Source organism: Oppia nitens, unplaced genomic scaffold, assembly GCF_028296485.1.
Source record: "Oppia nitens isolate AA-2021 unplaced genomic scaffold, nextdenovo-longstitch-racon4-pilon3 scaffold5_pilon_pilon_pilon, whole genome shotgun sequence".
NCBI classification, from domain to species: Eukaryota; Metazoa; Arthropoda; class Arachnida; order Sarcoptiformes; family Oppiidae; genus Oppia; species Oppia nitens.
The window spans coordinates 3,369,754-3,395,154 of NW_026533243.1; the positions used below are offsets into that span (position 1 = coordinate 3,369,754).

Genomic DNA, 25,401 nt, shown 5'->3' on the forward strand with positions numbered 1-25,401 from the left:
ATTATACAGTATTGAGATCATCAATGAAGTATTGATTTTGATTTAAGTACTCATTTCCAACAGGTTTCTCAATCACACATTTTTAGGAGTGGTTTTCATTACTATTATACGTAATTGGCATTGAAAGTGATATACAATTGAGGAAAACAACTTAAGTTAAGTTAAATATATATAAACTTTTATATACAGAAATTTTTTGTTTTTTTTTTGATTGCGCTCAGGGCTTTAAAGCATCACTATATGGATATAGTGTATAAAATTTTATAATTATACAAATTATCCAATAAGTGAATGCCTTGTATACAGTATATACTGTATGTGTTATTATATGTTTGTTTCATTTGATGAATTGTTTGTGTTGTTATCTATGTTTGTATTAAATAATCTATAATTTTTAAAACAATTATTGTAATATTTTTTTGTATAAATGTACAATTTATATATATATAGATATTTATGTTATAAATGGTTGTTATATGTATTTTGATTAAAATCAAGTAATAAATGTCTAAACATCGCGGCCTCGACTGCCATCCGAAACGGGAGACTCAGACTTAGTATCATCAGTGGTGGGAGTCTTTCCTGAGCTTCGGGTGCCGATACCGCTATCAGACAGATGTTTCTCTGAACTCGACGACGCCGTCTCCGCCGCATTCAGTATACTTTCCTCCTCTGAGTGCTCACCGCTGGTCTGACCATTGCTTTGCTTACCATTAGTACTGTTGCCACTACTGGCACTACTAGACTTGCCGTTAGTTTTCTTTATCAGTCGCTTTTCCTCGAGTTTAGGACAGTCAGCAATTAGGTGTTCCGAATCTTTACAGTGATGACATCGCTTGGGTTGTGGACCCATATTGCACTTGGATGCGATATGGTTGGCAAACTCACCACAATTGTAACACCTGTACCAATTTATATCACACAACTTATTATTTATTCATTATATATATATATATATATATAAGTATCGATTTAAATAATTATTATGTTTATAAAGATTATTCTTTTAGTTTTTTTGATGTCAATTTCAAAATACCATTAAAACACTATTGTAAATATAGTCTCGTGTATTACCGATAATAAAAATTTTTAAAAACTTTTGACATATATAGTAATTTATTGTACATATTATTTATATTTACCATTAAGCAAACTAACCAAATACAAATCGATAATATTGTTGATTATGGGACCCACACCTCATGAATGTCTGACATATGTCTATACTGTTTGTCTAAATGTCTATAATGTCTATACCATTATTGACACCTCCCATGTTTTTCAGCTGTGTTTTTCAATCATGATTATTGAATTTACATGTACTGTACTCTAAAATACAAGTTATTGTATAATCATTTATCATCTGATATTAAAATTTATTTGACTAAATACATTTCAATATACAATATGTAATGCTAAATACCTTTATTATCATATATAAAAAACTATTTTATATACAATATGCTATATATTGATATATTAGTTCTTTTCATATAAAATGTTTATATCATTTATGTTTGATTTAAATTAAATCAATTATAATATTTTTTCTATAATAAAATTGTATCACATTAATTAGTAAAATATTCATATATATATATATATATATATAAAAAGCATTAACTTTTGGTACTAATGAATTAGGAGTCATAAAAAATATCAAATTTCTAAAATAGTCTTTATTGTTATTTTTGTATATTGTTATATACTATAGTATAATATAATATGCCTTTTATACAAATCAATTAACTGCATAAATAAATTATAAACTAAACCAATCTTTAAAAATTAATAGAAATCTATTTTATATAAAAACATAACCACTGATGCAATACATGTATAGTTAATGATAATTTTAATGATCTTTATGTTTTCATATACTTATAATACAAAAAAACATGAAAACAATTAAATAAAAAGCTTAATATTTTTCTAATAAAATATCTAATAATTGGAAAATAATTGCAAATTAGAAATATTAAATTATTTGATTATAAATAAGATTAAACTAAAAACTGATAAACAATGTCGTATATCTTATTTTGAAAATATTTTATATTACTGTATAAAAATAGAAAACTTATGGCTTATAATTAATTTTTCTTTCGACTCGTATATAAAATTTTAATGCTATTTATATTGTGTCTGAAAAATGAGATTTCATAACAATATATAAAAAAGTATATTTAAGTCTAAAGTAGTTTATATAGCAATACATTTTTTAGCAACAGTGCAGCTGTTGGTCAGTTTCCATAGCACTCAATTGATGACCGGGTGTACCCTTCAAACAATGCAAATACACAATAGAGAGCTGAGGGAGACTAAAGTAATGGCGACTTCACTCTTATTTATGCCAAAGACAGACTCACTTTAATAATTTGAATCCCTGTAACACACAATAGTTGTGTGTATGTATAAGTGTGTGTGTGTGCCGGGAATTATTGGAAAACTAATTCAAAAATATATCGATTTTTAAGCTAACTGTGCGGGGGAGGACTATATATAAATTTTATTGTTCAGTCCCTACAATGCTTTGCTAACATAACGGTGCGCTCAATGGCTGAGAAGTTCAAAATGCAAACTAATGGGAAGCGGGAGAGTGAATGTGTTATCGATTTTACAGAGAAACTAGACTTTCAAATATTTGTCGTTTTGCTGTCATATTTAAGTCAACTATAAATATAAATTATAGTGGCTTTCAGTTTGCATTTTATGTGAATTTGTTTTTATTAAAAGTATTTTTGACATTTCGCTAAAATATATTATTTTTGCAATATATGTACATATAATAGATTGAAATTGCAACTTAACTTTTATACATAAATAATAAATTGATATTAAACTCTATTATACAAACTAACAATAACAACAACAAAATTAATTAACGATACCTTATTTTTTTGAACTTCTTCTTAGACATGGGTCGCCTATTAGATCCCTTACATTCTGATCCTTCGACTCCCGAAACCATTGTTGCCTCCAATCCTTTGTCAGACACTTTGCATTCAAACTCCACTTCCTCTTCATCGCCCAGACTTCGAAATCCAGCCATTTGTATGACAGACTATAATTATAAAAATAATAATTATTATTTTAATTTATTATTATTATCTATTATTACTTTATGACATTTATTGCAAATAGTTTAAACTTATTTTACTATAATGAGCCTCTCAATGAGTGCGGCTTATTTTATTTTTATTAATATATTTTGAAATTTGTTTAAAAAGCACTCTTAGGAGGCGGGATATGATGTTGTGTGGGGTACGGAATCGTGTTTCTTAAATAGTCATAAATAACATATTTCACGATTACTTTCACACAACTATACAAGTAATGATACCAACAATTATTAGATAAGAGAAAGTCAGGGAGAGTAAGTGTATGTGCTGTCTTGTGTATGTATGTATGTGTGTGTGTGTGTGTGTGTGTGTGAGAGAGAGAGAGAGAGAGAGAGAGAGATCCCTATGTGTATGGAGTATATGGAGGAAGTGTTGGTTCCTTTTCATGAGAATCTCCCCTCACTTAAGAATTACCGGAAGACTTGAATGCATTTTTGTGGACACGTGTCACACACGAGACCGACCTCTCTTATGGTGTCTGAAACCACAATAAGGCACTCATAGATGAACTGAGAATATAATTATTACATATATATAAAGCATATATTCTTAAACAACATATAAATGTGTGGAAAACTATTTCCGGAAAGAATTGTTGTATTGAAATCAAATGGGAAATACAGATATGTATTATATGACCAAATCATACAAATCTTAACTATTTTTATCTGTGAATTGCTGTCAGTCTTATAACTAAATTTTCTGTAACATCTTTCTTGTGCAACAAAATAAAAATATACTGTTTTTGAAAATATCGCCGCATTTGTCTCTACATTCAATCTTTTCTTTAGAAACCATAAGTTGTATATAAATCTCTTTCATTCTCTCCTCTCTCTCTCTCTCTCTCTCTCTCTCTCTCTCTCTCTCTCTCTCTCTCTCTCTCACTCACTCACTCATTCACTCTCTTTGTCAATGTATCAGTTCGTCAGTAACTTTCATCATGTGTTTGATCTTAAAATTATTGCCAAAACGTGAGTTGAATTGTTTTTGCAATTAGTGTTGAAATAATGCAACAGAAAAATATCCAAACATTTGTTTTAATAGAAAGTGAGAGACAAGAAAAGTATATAATTTTTGTTGCAATTGATTATAATTTTGTGCTTTTGTCGTATTCTCTAATGTATAACAAATATTTTTGATTATAAAACAAATAGAAATATCATTTTGTAGATAATCATTATCATTACTAAAACATACTAAAGTTATGTTCAACTTAAAAATAAAAATAATAAATAAAACAAACCAATATAATTATCGTATAAGTTTCAGAAAAAAATATTAACTAAAATATTTTTGTATATAGATATATAATATCAATTTTTTGTCAAAATACATTAATAGATAAAAATGAACAAAAATAATTAATTTGAAAGATAAATAAAAATATTTATGGTAACACACTTGAATTTATAGTTAAAAATAATTTTGAATTAAAGCAAATATATTATTTTCTATTGTACTGTATAATTTAATAAATAATTTTGAACCAATATGATAAAGTAAACGGTGAACAATAAATAAAAAATGTTTGAATATTTTTCATTTTTGTAATAACTATAATAAAAGAAATAAAGGAAAATAAATTTGATTACTTTTTCTCTTATTTTTCACTTGAATTATATAATATATAAATCTTTCAATTTATAGTAAAGTTAATGTTAGAGAAAAAAGTCATAATTCACTGCAATATAACAATAATAAAAAATAGTTTGTGCTCTACAGTCAACCCATCTAATGGTCAGTTTTAGATTATGGAGACTTAAGATAGACGGTATCACTAAGTGAGTCAATAAGAGAGGGAGAGTCAGTCATACATTGAGTGAGTGAGTGAGTGAGTGAGTGGGTGAGAGTGAGAAAGAGAGAGAGAGAGAGAGAGCGAGCAATGAGTGAGTGTAAGAGTGAGTGCCAAAAACAGGGGGAAGTTGTGTGGCGTTTATTATAGTTAGTATACAACTAGTAGTGACCATTTAAAATGGGAATGAATTGCCGTTTATAGCGGAGAGACAATGTGTGCCACAGATATAGCATTTTTGATGGCAAAGCCATAAGTCAGATGACATCTAATCTTAAATCATTTCACATTTCGGTTTGAAGTCTTAAAAAAAGTGTAGATATTAACAATTGAGACAAACACTGCTTAGATCTGGCTGTAAGTCAACTGCAAACTAAAATATTTAAGTCCTGTTCCCTGTTATAGCAACCATTGAAGCACATCATAAGCAGGCAATAAATAACAATTACTCTCTAACTTAAAAGCAAACTATATTTATAAGAAACATATACAACAACACCATAGAGGCGATGCTCCGGCACTGGCAGTGGACTACAACAACAACAACATCATCATTGACTGATTGACAGCTCAGCAACACTGCAATACAGTGCAAAACAACATATGAATCAATGTAATCATGAATTTTGTTGCACAAGAAGTATATATTTGGCACAAAACAAGTCGTTTCCGAATGAGTCTCACAAATAATGCCAGCACTCAGACAAATCCCACATGAGATACCAGTGCCGGTCAATACCACTGTCTATCACATGTATTCAATATGTGTGTAATAAATACTTAGTTATAGTGAGTGATAGTATGTTAGACAATGGTATAGACATTATTAGTCAGATATTATCCATACAATTGATAATCAAAACGACAAGAATAACAAAACCATTAACTCTATCGTCAGCTCATAATATAATTATGTCATTCATCTTATACTTCATACAATGCTTTATACCTTTTTTTCCTAATATTATACTCATTATTATCATTAGTACTATTATTATGATTATTATAAGCGTGAAAAACATGTACATTAACTACATATCTTATTTGTATTATTTATTTTTTATTAATGTATAGCTATTGTATTTATAGATTACATAATTTAAGTCAAGATTGTATTACTGAATCTAATACGTGAATGGCTTTAATATCAACCAATAGTAATGCCAAAAGTTTTTAGACTTCATTTTGAAATATTTTTTATTTTGAAATTTATAGCAACAAAACCTAATTTTATAGAGTAAGGGATGGAGAGGAGAGAGAGAGAGAGAGAGGAGAGAGAGAGGAGAAATGAGAGAAGAGATGGTAGGAGTGGTTGTTGGCAATTGAATGCCGTAAAATAGAGAGACAGTACAGGGAGTTGCAGTTTTTTAGTAGAAAACATACAAATTTTATATATTTTATACCGCACTATAAAATTGTTGTGCGCACGCATTCAATACTATCAATACTGACTCTAAAATTAGAGTATACAATCAAATCCCTGTCCTATTGGGATCGTTGTTGATCGGGATTTTTCAATTCAGTTAAATAATTCAAGTAAAATTCATATTACATTTTCATTAAATAAAAAATTACAATTCAATTATATTATCTGTTTTCAATAAAAATAATTCTATGAATTTAATATAATAATTATTTAATAATCAAAAATTTATAACAAACACTTTTTAATAATAGTATATTTCGGTATTTTTTGAGAATAAATCTACACAAACCTACACTATAAAAAATAAGTTGAAAGTCTACTCTAAAATACAAAAAAAAARATTGAGATTTGATTTCATACATGTTTTATATATTTTTATCGATCAATACCCGTGTGTATGAATGTATGCATTGCATCAATAGTAGCACTAAGTAAACGTTGTATCTCTCAAATTCAATGTATTTGCTATATTGAATGTAAGGGATGACAAGCACTTGGAGATAGTGTTATTGAAAGAGGGGAGAGAAATAAATTCACTAACAAAGAAAGTTTAGCTTTTACTTTATTGAGAGAGAAAGAGAGAGAGAGAGAGAGAGAGAGAGAGAGAGAGAGAGAATTGCTTTTTTGAGAAATCAATGTTTTTATATAAAACTTGAGTAGAAATTTCAGTAAAATAAAGATTGCAAACATTGGAAAAAATCGGATGAAAAACAGATTAGTGAAATAAAATGTATGATATAAACTATGCACTGTCTATATAAACATAATATAGTAGATAGATATACAGTATTAGTATAAAAAGTTAAATATAGAGTTACATATATCAAAGTATGTATGTATATATGTATATATAAATGTATGACTTTTACAAACTGTATATAAACAGTATATGTGTCGTCATTTGAGTTTATTTGAGCGCATTAAGTATATAAAAACATTAGTTTTTAGAGTTTAAGACACCAAAAATAATTGTATAAAAAATGTGTTATAAAATGCATGAATAGATAAAATAGAAAAAAGTGTATTATTTTTATTAATGCTTTAATTCCTTCTTTGGATTCTTAATTTTGTCGAGATTTTAATAAAATAAATTGTGTTTTAGTTATAGATTTTATTTGAAATGTAAGTTTTGTTGTTTGTGTCTTAAGTTGACTAAATGCCTAAGATTTGGCATCCAAGCAAAGTCAAGCCATGCGTGTATATATATATATATATATATACTTTATATGTGTGTGTGTGTGTATGTATGTATGTATGTATGTGTGTRTGTGTATGTATGTGTGTGTGTGTATGCATGCCGTAACTATTCAAGAGTTATACTTAACAATTTTAACACACAATACATATGCGTTAGTCAGTGGTCAGGATATATCATATATATATATATATATATATAATATATAGTGTATATTAGTGTCATAGATAGTCCGCATGACAGCACACGAGTTACTGTAAGAAAGGACATACTATACTATGAGAGAGATGTTTGTTAAAGATTATAAAGTAATCATTTGACAAATAGGACAATCATTTTTAATCCAATGCAATGACCAAATGAATAATGAAATTTTTGCCAAATTTCAAATACCATATTGCATCACATACACACATACACACATACACACATACACACATACACACATACACACATACACACATACACACATACACACATACACACATACACACATACACACATACACACATACACACATACACACATACACACATACACACATACACACATACACACATACACACATACACACATACACACATACACACATACACACATACACACATACACACATACACACATACACACATACACACATACACACATACACACATACACACATACACACATACACACATCTATGCGCTCATTCTATCAATTAAACAACAATTCATTCATTAAATAAAGTAGCAGAAACTTATCAGAAAAATATAAATTTATTATTATAAGCATATAAAGTTTATTTAATTTTAATTACTGTATATCAATTTTATATAGATTTTAATATTTACATTTAATAATTTATTTTCCAATGATTTATCAATTGCACAAATAACATACCGGTGCCAAACTCTAAGTAATGCTCAAATGCTCTTTAAATTAATAGTCGTATAGTTTATACGACTTTCTTTTTGATATAAAAAACAGTAATTTTTTACGTATATTTTTCTCTTCAATCTTGAATTTCCTGATAACCAAAAACTTATATTTAAGGTTTACTTTTTACTTCTCTCTCTCTCTCTCTCTCTCTCTCTCTCTCTCTCTCTCTCTCTCTCTTCAATTTTATGATATAATAATAGTGAGCCAACTTTTATAACACATATAAGTAAAAACTATAATATTAGTTAGCCTGCAGTGTGTGTGATAAAAAATTTGACGATATATTGTATATACTCTCAAAATTTCTCTGAGTTTGTCTCTCAGTAGAAATTTCTGCTGCAATACATATATCCTAAAGGCGTTATTTTCTCAATTTATCAGACTTTAGCGTTTATGACAATCCCTATCACTTTTACAACACTTTTTATATGACAGCCCCCACTATACTATACTTTTCTTTTTTTACTTTACTTTAGTCTTATTTTTATATAATATATATTTTTACTTATTTTAAGATATACAAAACATATAGTATTGACCGTAATTTTCAGTTATATGCATTATAGTCATGTGTGTGTGTTTTGAGATTTACTGKTAAAGCATAGGAATTATATTTATATCACTTATATGATAGAAAAGGAAATAAAAGATGAGAAAATCGTAGAAAATATATTATTATTATATATATATTGTATTATTATATACAAAAGTTTACTATGAAAATTGAAAAAARCATTAGTTTTTATCAACACATAGTTATATACAATATATAGTTATATAATAAAAATATTGATAAAATGCAATATTGCTTAGTTTTGCAGTGAAGTGTCATTACAGTCGCGTAAAGAATTGATTTTATTATAAAAGGGTTGTTAACATTTAAATCAGAATATTTCTCTATAAAGGAAATTACAAAAATAACATAAAATAATTAATTGTAAAAATATTAATATTAATTAATTTCAAAGTTTTTATTCATCATTCAATAAAATCATTGTGAGTTATTATTTATTTGATTATGAGTTATTTGAATTATTAATAACACATAATATAATATGCTCTAAAAGTTGGGAATATAAAAATTATTGGAAAATATATTATATTAAATTAATCCTATCAAACCCTATTCACAATATTTGTATTTTGTTTAATAGAAAAAACAATTTTAATAGTTATACAAAAATTTCATTTAATCGATGTGTTACTATTAAAGTAAAAACACAAAGAAAACCATTTAATGTTTATTATTATATTTTCACTTTTTTTTGGCATTTCTGTTGTCATATATTGTGTTGAGAATAATAATGAACACCAAAAATGTGTTAAAATAGTGTTTTCATTAGTGATAAAAAAGTAAAAAATTACAATAACAATAATATTATTATTTTTATTACCATTGTAAAAAAAGTTAACTAAGTTGATTTCTATGAAACATTTACTCAAAAATTTACATATTAAATATTTATATTAAAAAATACTGGTTTTATTAATTAAAGTATTATTAATAAATAATGTTTAATTTAAATTTACAATTATTTAGTTTAAATTAACTATTTATATTTCACTATAAGGTGAGTGTTTTGTAGCAATTTATTGTATTAATTAAATCAAATAGAATTTGCTTTAACTTTATTTTGTATCAAAAATTTATTTTTATCTTAGATTCACGCTTTACATTCAATTACACTTTAATCCACGTCTCTCTCTCTCTCTCTCTCTCTCTCTCTCTCTCTCTAAGTGTTCATTATTTGAAACTGTATTTCTTTACCATTTTGTTGGTTTAATGAAAAGTTTTCATAATGAAGCTGTAAAGCAAATGCACCCCAAAATGAAATAAAAATAATAAAACCTTAACTTTGAAGTTATCAATTGTACGGCTCTATTGATGCTAAAAAATAATGTTCAAACTATACTCAATATATACGAAAGACAGAGATAAAGATAGATAGAGAAAGAGAGAGAGATGTATAACAAGAGACCTGATGTTCAAACGGCAAAGGCATGCGAAACGAGATTTTGTACTCTAGAGTGAAGTAGATTAAAGTTTAGAGAAAAAATAAATAAAAATATATATAAAAATATACAGTATATATATATATATAGAAAATTACTAAACAGTCAGCCAATGCCGTGAGTATGAGTGAAAAGGGAGAGAAAAAGGGGACAGTAGTTGACGGGGAAAGAGATTTTGATGCAATGAAATGACTAATAAAAATAAAGTGAAATAAAGTGAAAAACCCAAAAGTCTAAAGAAAGACAAATTCAGTTCAGAAAAGACATTAACGAAGAATTTTGTATTTTATTTTGAAGAGCTTTTCGCAAAAATTTTTGGATTTAGGGATTGTCCGACACTTTTCTAATCAATAAATATTAGATAACATTTTTGTTTGTTTCAATCCATATCCCTGTTTCTGTCTGATTCAATGGGTTTTAATTTAGTGTATATTATATATTGTATTATATAAAGTATATACTGTACAATATATCGATAAAATAAATTCATTTTTCGCACTTAATTAATATAATTTAACACAAAACCGATTTATATCTCAAATTTTCTGAATGTGTGTATCGGTTCACTACTAAACTTTTATATTACTCTTTGTATCCTTTATATTGTTCTCTTGAGTTAAAGTTTGAGCCAATGTATGATATATACACACAAACATACAATATATTTTTTATTGATAAAACTATTATTATTATATATAAAAATGTATATATATAAATAGAAAAAAAGAAACAGAGAGAGAGAGAGAGAGAGAGAGAGAGAGAGAGAGAGAGAGAGAGAGAGAGTTTACTAGAAATATGTGAATCAATTGTGCGCTAAAGCTATCGTTTTTTATTACATTGCATAGTATTGTATAAGAAAGAGATAACTCTAAAACTTATCTCAAGTTTGCAAACGATTGGCGCAATTTTGGTGCAATTTTTGCAAAAAAGCAATTTTGAGTCAATGGTTCAGAATTTTTTATATAATATTTTTATACTTTTATTTTTTGCTTTCTAGTATTATATATATATATATATTCGTGTGTGTTGTTAGGTTTGTTGTGCTATATATACAGTATTAGAGAATATATTTAGTGAAGCATTTGGATGTAATTTCATCCATAGAGAGAATGCAATTGAAAAGCCAGTGCTTTATATGATGACTGGTGTTTAAGACACATTCAATTGAGGCAATGGCTTATTATATAACTTATTTATATAAATTTTGTGAATTCCAATATAATGTACTCAAAATGTATATATAGAATAAACTATAGAATTGCTTAAAAGTAAAAAATATTTTTAAAATATATATATATATATAAACACATTAAGACATACCTGATGAACAAAAACATCGGGTCCTCCATCGGTAGGGGTGATAAAACCCCATCCTTTTGCTACATTAAACCATTTGCATTTACCCCTACGTCTGGTCTCTTCGGCGTTTTCCCCTATAATTAGTGGCAAACAGACAACAAAAACAACATAAATAAGTACATACAGTGAATAATATGTAGGGTTGTATAATAGTAGACAAATGATACATAATATGGGGTATAATACTAAACATTTTGCCAATAGATAGAAAACAACTTTTATAATTGACTCAAATTGACAACATTTGTAAATTTTWAAAAAAAATATTTGTGTACACATATTATATTGTAAAAATAAAGAATATAATTATTATTTAGTTTTTATGAGATGAGACATATAAACTATAATTTTTTTTGTTATATTAAAATATTTTTATGTTTAATGTTATTTTAAGTTTTTATACATTGATAATATCATTTTCGATTATTGATAAATAATTTTAATTTTAGTTATTTTTAATATATTTTTACGATAATATTTAAATTGAATAAATAAAATTCAATTGATAATAATAATAATAATAATAATATGAGAAACCACACAATATGATTTTTGCCGGTTTACAACACAATTATTTGTATTATATTATTTCACTATATATTTGACTATATAAATAAAAAATATATACTAGGAGTAGATCTTTGAGATAAGGGGGAGGGATGATAAAAAGCAATGAATATACAAATATAAAAACTATACAATTTTGTAACAAAATAGTGTGCATTTTGGTTTTTTTTTTAGTTTTTACCTAAAAAATCTATAACAATAGTGTGCAATAAAAATCAAATATAAATTTATGTATATAAACTTTAATGTTTTGTTAATACTTTTTTATAATGTATACATAACTATATAGATGTGCCGGTACTGTAAACGAAAGCACATGGAGCCATATGTGATTGCGTGCACCGGTTACACGCAATACACCTATCATCATATCTATCATGTTTTTGCATAAAACCATATTATAATGTCTCAGTTGTATTGCTATATATCTCAATATATGGGTGCCGTTGAAATCACTTTTCAATTAAACTGACGATCAAAAAACAATATTAAAAATGAATATAAAATTATATTAAAATATAATTTATGTCAAAATAAAAATCATAATAATCATAAAAAATAATAAATAGTCAATAAATAGAAAGTGCAGACATTTGCTAAAAAWAATAATTGATTTATTCAGATATTGTCTTTGAAATGTATAGAAAAATACATTTTACATAATTTTATGACTGAATATAATCTATAAAAAGTGAAAAAAACTACGCTTAACAAATTGAAAGTAATTTTATATGKGAAAGCAGTGCCCACTATCTCTCTCTCTCTCTCTCTCTCTCTCTGTCTGTCTGTCTGTCTGTCTGTCTATCTATCTTTCATTTACTATTCTCTCCCATTGAAGTGATGTTTGTCGTGCGCCGGCCATAGGATCTGACCTATACTTTTTTAAAGGCATATATAATTTAATCTCTTTTCGCTTTAATATCGTAAAAGTTTGTGAGTGTGTGTAAAGCAAAGTTAATATTGATTTCAATTTTTTGAATTATATATACGAATTGTGATAGAAAATGGCGTCAATTTTATATAAATTTCAGTTAATTTCGGATATTCAATTTTATATTCTGCTTATAATTTTTAATATTAAATTAGATATTTAAATTTCTTATAATACAATTAATAACAATATTAATAGTGTATCAATACTTATAATTAAAATTCATTATTATCTAAAATAAATTTTATAAATTCTATATATATATATATATATAATTAAATATATACACAGTATACTGTAATTTACAAGTACTGTATCATACAATGTAATTATCTATAATATAAAATATTTTAGTTTTTAATACACAGTTTATAATACATTTGTAACTAATATTTATAATAAACTTAAATGTACATAAATATATTACGGTATATTATTTATCATATTTATGTAAATATTTTTGTCATTAAATGGAAATTATTGATATTTCAATTTAGAGCTACATTTTAAGTACATATACGATAAAAAAAATTATTATTAACTATAAAATAAATGAAGTTTCAAAATAATGAATTGCTATAAAACATATATATCATTAAAAATATATAATTCTTTGCAATTATTTTAATGAAAGTGTAATAAAATGTTTTATTTTTGTTGTATATAGTATTTCAGTTACAATATCTCTTATTTGTCCATTTCTCATCTCAATCTCAATTGAATTAAATTATTGATCAGATAAATTCAAACAATCATATATATATAATACTAATACTAAAATAGTCATTTCTATCACTATAGGGCATTAAAAATATAGTTACAATTGAATGGATGGATGTTTTCTTATTGAAAAAGTTAGCACAAAAATGACAAAACTTATATCTGATTGTTGTTTGACAATACATTATGATAGGCAAATGAGATTATGATAGTGAAAAGTCATGTTTTCTGCTTTTAATAAGTGACACAAACTCTAATCATAACAAAAAAWAAWATATTTTATATATCAAATGTGAATTTGTCACAAATAGTAGTATGTTTTGACTATTTTTATCGGCTAATGCATTGGTAACAATTTAATTGAATTTAATTGAAAATCAACTTTCATGCACATTGTTATTGAAATTTAATGCATGACGGCATCAACTAATCTTGATAAACYTAACACATCTAACAAAAACAAATCAAGCAATAAATATACCATAATTTAAAACACTTAACATATAAAGTTTACTAAATAATTTAAAAATATATTATTATAAATAAAAAATTAACTACAAATCAGTATACATTATATGCATGTATTGTATTAAACAATGTAATAATAATAACAGTAATATATGATAAAAACAACATAAAAAGTATTGATATATTTTGTAAATTTAAGTTTACATTTATACTTTCCATTAATTTTTTTATAAATATATCTTAAGTAAAATTAATTATAGTAAATATGTCTAATTTATTAAATAGATACTTATTGCTTCAATTAAAATTTTAAAAAGGTAATTAAAAAATTATGCATTAAAAACAAATTAAATATAACAATTCATTTTCAATTAAATTTAATAAATCGTTTCAAGTATTAGTTATTTCTAATAATTTGAGAGTAAATTTTAATTTTAGTATTTTAAATTTAAAGTAATCTATATACTGTAAACCTGTTTAAGGTTATATAGTATAACTTAAATTATAGCTAAAATTTATTATTATTACTTATCTAAAAAGACATTAAAATATGTTTATACATTCAACAGCTATTTGAAAATATAATTGATGAGATAATTACTATATATTTATAATTTGTGATGTCATTTATTRAACTTCAGTATTATTAAGTCATATAAAGTTTTAATAATATGCTAATTGATATTTACATGATTTATACATTAATTATTTAATAAATATTTTTTATTTTATTCTAAGCATTGAAATGAGAAAATTTTTATTACAATATATCACTTAAAAAATGTATCAAAATATTAATTATCATTTACATTAAGTTTTATTAGTATATTTATTTGCAAGTAAAATAATCTTACAGTTATAGTTTTGCATTAGTTTAAAAAGACTAATACTAAATACTAAAATATCATTCATACTATATTTAACTCTAAAAAATTTTATAACTTTCAATTTTTCCTATAAACCTATATAACATTAAAGCTTATTATAAAATATAGTATACGCTTGAATTTAAACTATATAGTGTAGTATGAGTCACACATTAGGGGCCGGGAGGCTGGCAAATGATGCACAACATTAAGTTACCACACATATAGATATATGGTATAGCGCTTATACAATAGTAATTTACTGATGTTTCAAAATTTTATTAGTAACATAGATATTGTATACAGAATATCATATAAAGTATAGTTTGTTTGGCAAACATGAAAACATCAAAATCAATAGATTATTTCGCTCATTAAAATTGGATAAACAGTCGGTTATGTTACAACTTAACAAAGTTTTTTTTAAATAATATACTTAATGTAATAAATAGTATATTTCATGTTAMTATATGATTAAAATAACATATATATATATATATATATATATAGTATATAGTTGTATAAATAGTATGATAAAAATGATATGATTTAAAATGACACAATAAACAGGAAATTTATAAGAAGTGTTGAAAACATTTGCCACAAAACAGTCTACTCTGTAAATACTGTACTGTAATACTGTATATAACACATACCTTTCAAACAACACGACGATAATTACACAATAACTTTAAATGTTTGGATAACGGTTAGGACTTATATGATTAGTCATATTACACCCACTCTTAATAAATACATGAATTGGTGAATTAAAATATTATATGAAATATTATTTATAAATAATATTTATTATTGTTGTTAACTGTCGGTCAATATGGATAAACTGGTTGTATTGATGGTCAACACGTATGAGACTAGTGTTGAGACTGACTGCCATATGGACTGAAAGTGGACTTGACTTAAACAGTGAATATTGAGTGAAATATAATTACGGTCTCTAATAAAAAACCTCTTCTACAAAACCCACCCATAAGTTGCTTGTGAAAGGAAAGGGAGTTTTCTAGTAGTAGGATATTGTGATAGTCGTGGGGTCAGCTTTGGACAGCTGAGGTGTAAGGGGCAGATAGTAGTAATGGTGGGTTAAAGTCCGGGTATATGTACAGTATGTTTGGTTGGGGGGGGGGTAGTTATTAGTGTGCATGTTATGGCTATACGTGGTATGCCATGAGTTGTTGAGAGATCAACAAAAATATTCATAGCATATCCACAAAATACACACATATATACACATATAGTTATAAGGTCCTGTAGCACACATAGTACCCCCTTTTCCCTTTTGCCGGTGTAGACCAGTGCCCTTCAATAATAGAGTTTTGTTGTTCATAACAGCTGCTCTGCAGACCACCACATCTCTTGATCGCCGAGTGCTCGCTATTTGCACATAACATAACAAAATATATTTTCGCAAAAAACAGACATAACATTCACTGATGTCTACAGCTATGACCTAAACAACACATTCACAAACATATAATATTTGAGACAAATCACTAGGACTTGGCATTGAATGGGACACTACTCTAAATACGGTAAAGGCTCGTAACCCCCACGCGACTGACCCATTATCCACGTCCGTAACAATAGGACTGACCCACAAATACCTCTCAAATAAGCTCTACTGTGTATCGCGTGGCACATATACTATATCTTATATTATGTTTTTTATGATTATATGTTTTGCTTCTTTAAAGCCGAGAGTTATGTAAAATGTGAGTCCACTCTTATTTTCATTCAATTTATTTGATCCCCTCTTTTGAGTGTTTGCCCCATAGAGCCACTGTCCCCAAACACTCAGTACCAACTGTCCCCATCAATGGGCACTATAGCAATCAGCACATCTCATATAGATTTGCATAACGCCTACACTGTAATCCATCAAAAGAGCTCAAAAAACTAGCAAATGCTTAGTTTTTGGTGCAAACTGTTGTAAAACTCCTGTTCCCAAACAACTGTCACATACATAGCCATTATATTTTGTAATTCATGTAAACATAGGCTAACGTTTCATTCGTACTATTGTAATGTTAATCAAATTCAAATCTCTTAAAAACTTTTTCTTTCTATAGTTTAGTTTAGGACTACTTTTCTCTCAATGTGTCGACACAAATGCCCGAGTCTTATATGGCGTGTGTTTGGAGTCAATAGCAGAATAAAAGTCAAAAATAATAAACATATGAACAGTGAAACTAATTGTATGTCAAAAATTATGCTCAAATTATTGACGCTTACAGCTAACCAAAAAATACATTTTCAACTATATTTGAAATTTTAATTTAATAATAAAAGTAATAACAAATTATCAAATATGAGTTTAGCATAAAATAGCAAAACATGTATTGACTATACCATTGTCATCATCGGTGGTCACACATCCCTTAGTCTTAAGATCGTCCAAAATAAACGAGCGTCTCATCAATAGTGGACACAATAGTTGATATAATATACATATAGATTGAACACAATTATACAAGTCTTCGTTCATTAGGTATATCAACTTTAAATCGACTATAATTCAAATTTACTGTATATTTGATATTATATATAATAATATTCATAAATTAACATAATAAGTATATATGAATATTCTTAAATTGCAATTTATTTGCAAAACACTGATATAATAGTTTTATATGTTATTAAGTTTTAAATTTCTCTAATAACCTAAACTTCTTTACAGTGTTTTACAGTTTACACTAAGTGTAGTGTTTGTATGTGTTGTGGTGTCGGATATTATTTGTTATTAAATGGGAGATCTATATATTCTTGTGCCGGTCCTCATGTGCTGTAAGTGCTGTAAACTCTGTAAAATTGTGTTGTCATGTCTGGTAGTGACGGCAACTTTATGGCCATATGTTTGTATCATATCCTAACTGCTTGTGTGACTCCACCGGGTGGTCAAAGCTGGACATTTTATCTTGATTTTTATATTATTATACATAATCTATAATAATATACTATACTGTATATACATTATATAACAATATATATTTATGTAACAATAATTATTCTAGACATATGATTTTTGTATTCAAGCTCAGTGATTAAATTATTATACAGTAAATGTTAATTAAAAATACATGTAATCATAAAAATATACATGTAATAAATACATCAAAATATACAGTATGTGAATAACTATTTTTTTATTAATGAAATAAAATTAGTAATTTAGTTTTAATCTAAAATTTCAGACACATAGTAATAAATTATCAAAATGACAATAAAATGTTGACAGTTATTATAAAATATATTACACTAACATTTCTGTATTGTTTTTATTGTTGAACATAATGTTCTTTAATTTATCATATTTTTTGTTTTTATAGTTTTGTTATATAATTAATTTAACATTAATTCTAAAAATTGTATTTAATTACTAATAATTTATAGTCAACTAATTTGTTTTATTTTAAACAAATAAATAAAATTTGCTATAAATAGTAGCAAATTATAGCAACTTTTCTAGAATTTGAATAAAAATATAGTTAATTACACTCTGTTTTAAAATAGTTATTTTGTATTGAAATATAAATATTTTTTTTAATGAGAATTATAGGAAAATTAAAAAATTATTTTAATTTACTAACTATTTCATAATTTACTTAGAATACATTTTATATATATATATATATATATATTAAAAATAATTGAATGATAAATCACATATTATTAACTAATAATTATTTATTGATGACAATGTAAATTATTAGAATATTATATTCTACTCATATATCTATTGTAATAAATGTAATAATTATTTTTACATCTCTTTTATATCACTATTCAATTGTATTGAATTATTGTTAACAATGCAATTTAATTAGTAGTTGTATTATTAGATAAAAATAGTTTAAAAATATTTCAAAAATGAATTTGTAATATGAAAAATGTGTATTATATGAAACAGAGCAAACTCAAYACAAGACATTTTCAACCCATCCCTGAGCTCATAACATACATAGTATATCGGTATATACACATAAAGCAGACATATATTGAAAAATTTTCTCAACGATGCCTTAAAATGAAATGAAAAAAAGGGAGGAAAGACCTATTGTTTGGCTGCAGAAAATAAAATGACAACCAATCAAATTATTTCCTTTTAACTCCATTTCCCCACAAATTCCCCCAAATTTTATATTAAAGTTCCCCTTTTTATAGACATATTGCTTAGTTGTGTGCAAGCATTTGGTCGATCAGTAGGAGGTAACAGAATAAACGAGAATTTTTAACAAAATTTTTCCAAAAAACAGTATAAATGTATTAAATTTATAGCAAAAACACACAGACATACAGTTAACGGTGTGTTGTGTTTCATGTCTTGTTTATTCAATTAGTAAAGTATTACTTAGCAAACCAACAAAACATCTAATTTTTAGCTTATTTTTAAAATTTTAAAATTAAGCTACTGTTTAAAAGTTTTGCTAAAAATAGTCATATCTTTAAATATTATTAGACTTACCGTTATCTTTGTATTTGTTTGTTTGAAATGAGATACATGTCTACTAAGTGACATATTGTAGAGAAATTTACTGCTATTTCTAGTTGTTTCATATATTCACTTAACATTTGCCTCATTATTATAATAGATTTCAACAATTAGTTTAATTAACTACTAATTTATAGCAAATATTAACATTATATGAATATTAATTAGAAAATTCAATAATTAATTRATTCAAGAATCAAATGTTATTCAATGTTTGTGACGATTGGCATAACACTGACTAAATAAAAGACAAGTAAATGAGTGGTCGGACTGTAAGAGAAAGAGAGATATTGATTGTGAAAATCTAGTAGTAGTAGTAGTATTAATAGTAGAGTATTACTAATAGTAGTTTTTACCAATACTTGAAGTGCAAAAACACTAAACCATAGTATCGGTGGTGTTTAAGGCCAGACATATACACAACACATAATATTAATGCTCTTTTAGTAGCCATTGGATCGATTGAATAGGAGGAGCGCCTAATCATATAAATTTATATGTATTACTAAACCATACATTTTAACATTTCAACATTGTCATTTATTTATATCCATGTCAGATAACATATACTATTTTTACACTAGAAATTTCTGTTTTTTAATATTAAATTTTTTATTTTCTTTATAAAAATATCGCTTTATTGTATCTTAAAATTACTATATAATAAATATAATTTTAAGAAAATATTCATTTTTTTGTAAACAAATTTAGGTAAAAGTAATAAATAACTATAATTTATGGGTATTTTGAATTATATATCAACTATAGAGCGCTGAAATCTATATAAAAAAATTATACATAAATTATTACAAATACAGTAAATAAATTTATGTGATGTGAAAATTTTGTGTTCAATTCATTATTTAGTTTTTTTTTATGAATTATTGCTCTCTTTTTTATTATTTTTTGTGTGGAGAGGTAGTCAAATGTGAATTATTGTCCCCAAAATTTAGTTCACACTAACAACTATGCCATAGAGTCTATGGGTTTTCACGCCTTTTTTATTGTGTTTATCACACAATAATAATAATTGTATTTTTTATATAAGCTTAAATTTTTATTCATTACACATAAAACACACATACAGTATATACACATATGTGTATATATATGTGTATATATGTGTATATATGTGTATATATGTGTATATATGTGTATATATTATATACACATATATACACATATATACACATATATACACATATATACACATATATACACATATATACACATATATACACATATATACACATATATACACATATATACACATATATACACATATATACACATATATACACATATATACACATATATACACATATATACACATATATTCACATATATTCACATATATACACATATATACACATATATACACATATATATACACATATATATACACATATATATATATATACACATATATACACATATATATACACATATATATACACATATATATACACATATATATACACATATATAYACATATATACACAKGCACAGACTCCCTCTCTGAATAAAAGCAAAAAATATATCAAATAAAACGTGCCTGGGTGTTTTGTGTATATTCAAAAATTACAATTTTTAAATTTATAATGATATCTTTATTTTATTTTTTTATTTATCAAAAATTTAAGTCTAAAATTCATGCATATATAAAAAACTGTTTACTTGTAAAAATAAATTTTAAATAATAATTTCATATTTTTTTTAAATAATTGCACATATAAAAGTGAAATCTATAAAAATAGTAGTGTTTTATTTTATTATAAAGTAAAAAGTCAATAATCATTTCTATAATAAATAAATGTCGATAATTTGTTATTTACTATAATTTATGTAAAGTAGAAATAAACTGCATATAAGTTTTGTTATATTATAGTAAATTATAATTAAGAAAATAATAATAATTAGCAAATATTATTTTATATATTGTAATATATTTGTATATCAAATAAATGTAAAATATTTAATATTCAAATAATATTTAGTATTAAAATAAATATTTTCATTATAAAAAATATTTTATAGTATAAAATACTAAATTTTTACTATTAAAAAATTATATTTATATATTTTTTGTTCAAACTTCAAAATTTTGTTTTTTAATAGAATTTCTATTTTTAACACAACAATCAAATAATTAAAGCATCAAATGTTTCATTTTATATATAAATTTCTATTTATATTGTATTTATAAATATTTATTTTATTTATTTATTAATGTAATTTCTAAAAATATTTATACATTTATATCAAATTATAAGTAATTATTTTAGTAGTAATAAAATTTTATTATTGTTATAATGATGAAATAATTTTACTATTTTACTATTTTGTTTTATATAAAAAAAGAAAAGTTAATTAAATGTCGAAATTAAGTGCATTTCTTTTGAAGATATATACAGTTATATCAGATCTAATATTAAGTCAACTATTAAAAGAAGGTTTGCTTTTTGTTAAACATCTAAATGTGTATATATTTATCACATTGTAAGACAACTAATCCGCGAAGTGTACTCTTTTTTATACATTAACTCAAGTTTTGTTCATAAAAATTAATTTTAGCTTTTCTTTCAGTAAAATGATATCTTGCAATAAAATTATTATTATCATTAAAAAGTATCTTTATTTTTATTTTCTATAAAATAATATTGCAATACTTATATAAAGTTTGAATATTTAAAATTATAAATAAATAATAGTTAATGTAAATATTAATTTAGTATTATATAATTTATATTATAGTTTAGTATACAGTCTAATGGTCATTGAATAGCCACAAGTTATTTGAATTTTGAATCACAAGATGACACCATTGCTACCATTATATGCCAAATGTTTTTTACAGTCGACAATGCGGTCAGTTATTTACAGTTTATAGTATGTATGAAACATTCAATATATTGTTATAATAGTGAACAATACATTGTAATACAATACTAAAGTATATGATTAAAGTATATATACTGTATATTATATTACTTACAGTCAGATACAGTATACAGTAGTGCTTTAAGATATGAATGATAGATAAAATAAATATAATGAATTGCAGTTATAGGATGGGATATATTTTATCACAATAAACTTAAAATGAAATTTAAATGAAATCAATTATATATTAATACATCAGAAAATTGTATAATAATTTTTTAAAACTTAGTATTATTAATTAAGTTTATTTAATTATTTTCACAATACATTACTATTTGTCTTAAACTAACAATTTAAAAAATATGTAATTAAAAGTTATTGCCAAACATCAAATTAAATTAAAAAATAATTTATATGGTTTTACATAGTTTCATTACTACACACTATTGTAGTACATACACTACAATGTAGTTTTTAAGTAACAATTTGAGCTAGTTGACAAAATTGAAAATGCACATGGTCATATGATAAATAGTTTTATGACTGAGCCCACAATGACTATCAATGAAATTAATTACCATAAAATTGTCGCTTCTGTTAAGTGGTCTCTTGGTATCAGTTTTTATAATTTTAATATAAACATTATATATATTTATTGTAACATACAGTATATAGTAATTAAATTTTTTATTATACTTAATAACAATGAATTTTCATTAAAATTTATGAGCTATTCATTGATCATCTTTGATAATAATCAGAAAATATTTGGATAATTAGACAAAACAGCTTTAAAAACTATATATATAATATAAAATTTGAAAACATCTGGATAATAAACGACAATTTATTGGAATAATAAATACATTATATAAAAGCTATTTTGGTACCAATTTTTGTCTAAAATTGCATTCAACCAAATGATGTGTACATTTTTATGTCTACTGTCCAATAAATAGTGATAATACTCAGGGTTATAGCTGTAGGGCCTAAATGTTTAAACTATAGTTAAGGCATTTTTGTTAATACTGTTAATAGCGAGAGGACAGTAAGTGTCGGATATTTTCCTGGAAAATACACTCTCAATATGCCTCTCATCGGTAACTCTAAGAAGTCGACTCTTTTGGTCATAAATTTTAAATTGATTTTCAATTTAAGATTTTCTCGAAATTATTTATCAATCATCTTGTTATTGGTTCACTAATTTGCGTGATTTATGAAAATTAATTTTTATAACTTAAAAACAATACAGTATTTAAAAATTAAATAATAAAAATTAAGAGATTTATTAAACCTTTCAACAAATTATTATATATTGTGTAATATTAAAAATTTTTAATAAAGTTTAAATTTTGAACAACTATAAAAATTAAGCCTTYATTCACAATAATTTAAAAAGGGTTATCAAATTAAATTTTTTAATTAATTTTTAAGTCAGATAATTAATAAATAAAATGTTTTAATGAAATTGTATTGAATGGATGCAAACTTTGAACACTTACTGTCTTGTAATTGATGTTCAATTAGTGATGTATCTCTCATTGTTGTTGTTGTTGTTGATGTTGTGCTCAACTCTATGCTTGGTATGAAAACTCATCAAAAATATGTTTTAAAACATGATTTCAATGATTATAATAAATTGTTAAATGATTGATGACATGTAAATCTTTTTTATAAGTTGGGCTATGAATTGTTGTTAACTTGACTTTTAATGGTAAAGTCTATTAAAATCTCATCGATCATAGAAAATATACAAAAATAAGTTAAACTCATGTGTCGTATCACTTCATATCACTTTTTTGTTGACCAAAACAGATTCAATTTGATAATAATGATGAAGACAGTCATATATACATACATAATGAATGCTAATACACTTTACACAAATATATATATCGTATGTATATATTATATAATTAAATAATCAAGCACATGTTCAATTTAAAATAATTTAGTTAAAAATTTAGCAAAAATATTCAAGTGTTTGGTACAGTTACGGCATTTCACTCCCTGAGCCGTATTGTGTGATATGCACTCACATTGAGATTCTGTATATTATAAGAACTGTTAGTATACATTGAAAAGGGAGACCATAGAAGACAGGCCCAAACTATTGGCAAAATGCTAAATAAAAATTTTCTATTGGATATATCACTGCAAAATGGGATGGATTTGTGGCAAAACGTTTAAAAAGCAGTGAATGCACACATAGCATACTATTTATCCATACATAACATACCGGCACCACTGTTTGCAGTAGCTTTTGAAGGGAATGGCTTTATCACTGCACTGGACTCTCCAACTGCCAAACCATATGAATCAAAACTGTGGCACAATTGGCTTAAAAATGATGTGTTGGGCCCGCTATGGATGTAGTTTTTATATTACATAACAACCAATACATTTCAAACATTTTTTATTATAGAAATAATTTTTTCTTTTTATAGAATATATATATATTTAAAGCTTAAATTAAAGAAATCTAAATTTTTATTAATATTACTATTATTATTATACAATATAAAATTAAATATAGACTTTAATGTTTGCTGTAAATAATTTCATATCTTATCTATAATTGACATATATTTGAAAATGTTTTCATGTGATATTTCAAGTGAAATCATA

The 25,401-nt window shown here is 24.9% G+C and overlaps 1 protein-coding gene across 2 annotated transcripts; it reads right to left on the reverse strand.

The window, feature by feature from the left end:
• Positions 1-469: 469 nt before the first annotated feature.
• LOC128961849 (protein lin-28 homolog) lies at positions 470-24,521 on the reverse strand. Of its 2 annotated transcripts, none has more exons than XM_054308145.1 (4): positions 24,276-24,521; positions 11,790-11,902; positions 2,892-3,064; positions 470-902 (listed from the first exon to the last, which is right to left on the reverse strand). In XM_054308145.1, exons 1-4 carry the CDS (start codon positions 24,313-24,315, stop codon positions 509-511), a joined length of 720 nt encoding a protein of 239 aa, XP_054164120.1. In that variant the 5' UTR covers positions 24,316-24,521; the 3' UTR covers positions 470-508. The 2 variants fall into 2 exon arrangements, with proteins under 2 accessions (XP_054164120.1, XP_054164121.1); XM_054308146.1 differs by lacking the exon at positions 24,276-24,521 and adding an exon at positions 17,748-17,788.
• Positions 24,522-25,401: the final 880 nt, after the last annotated feature.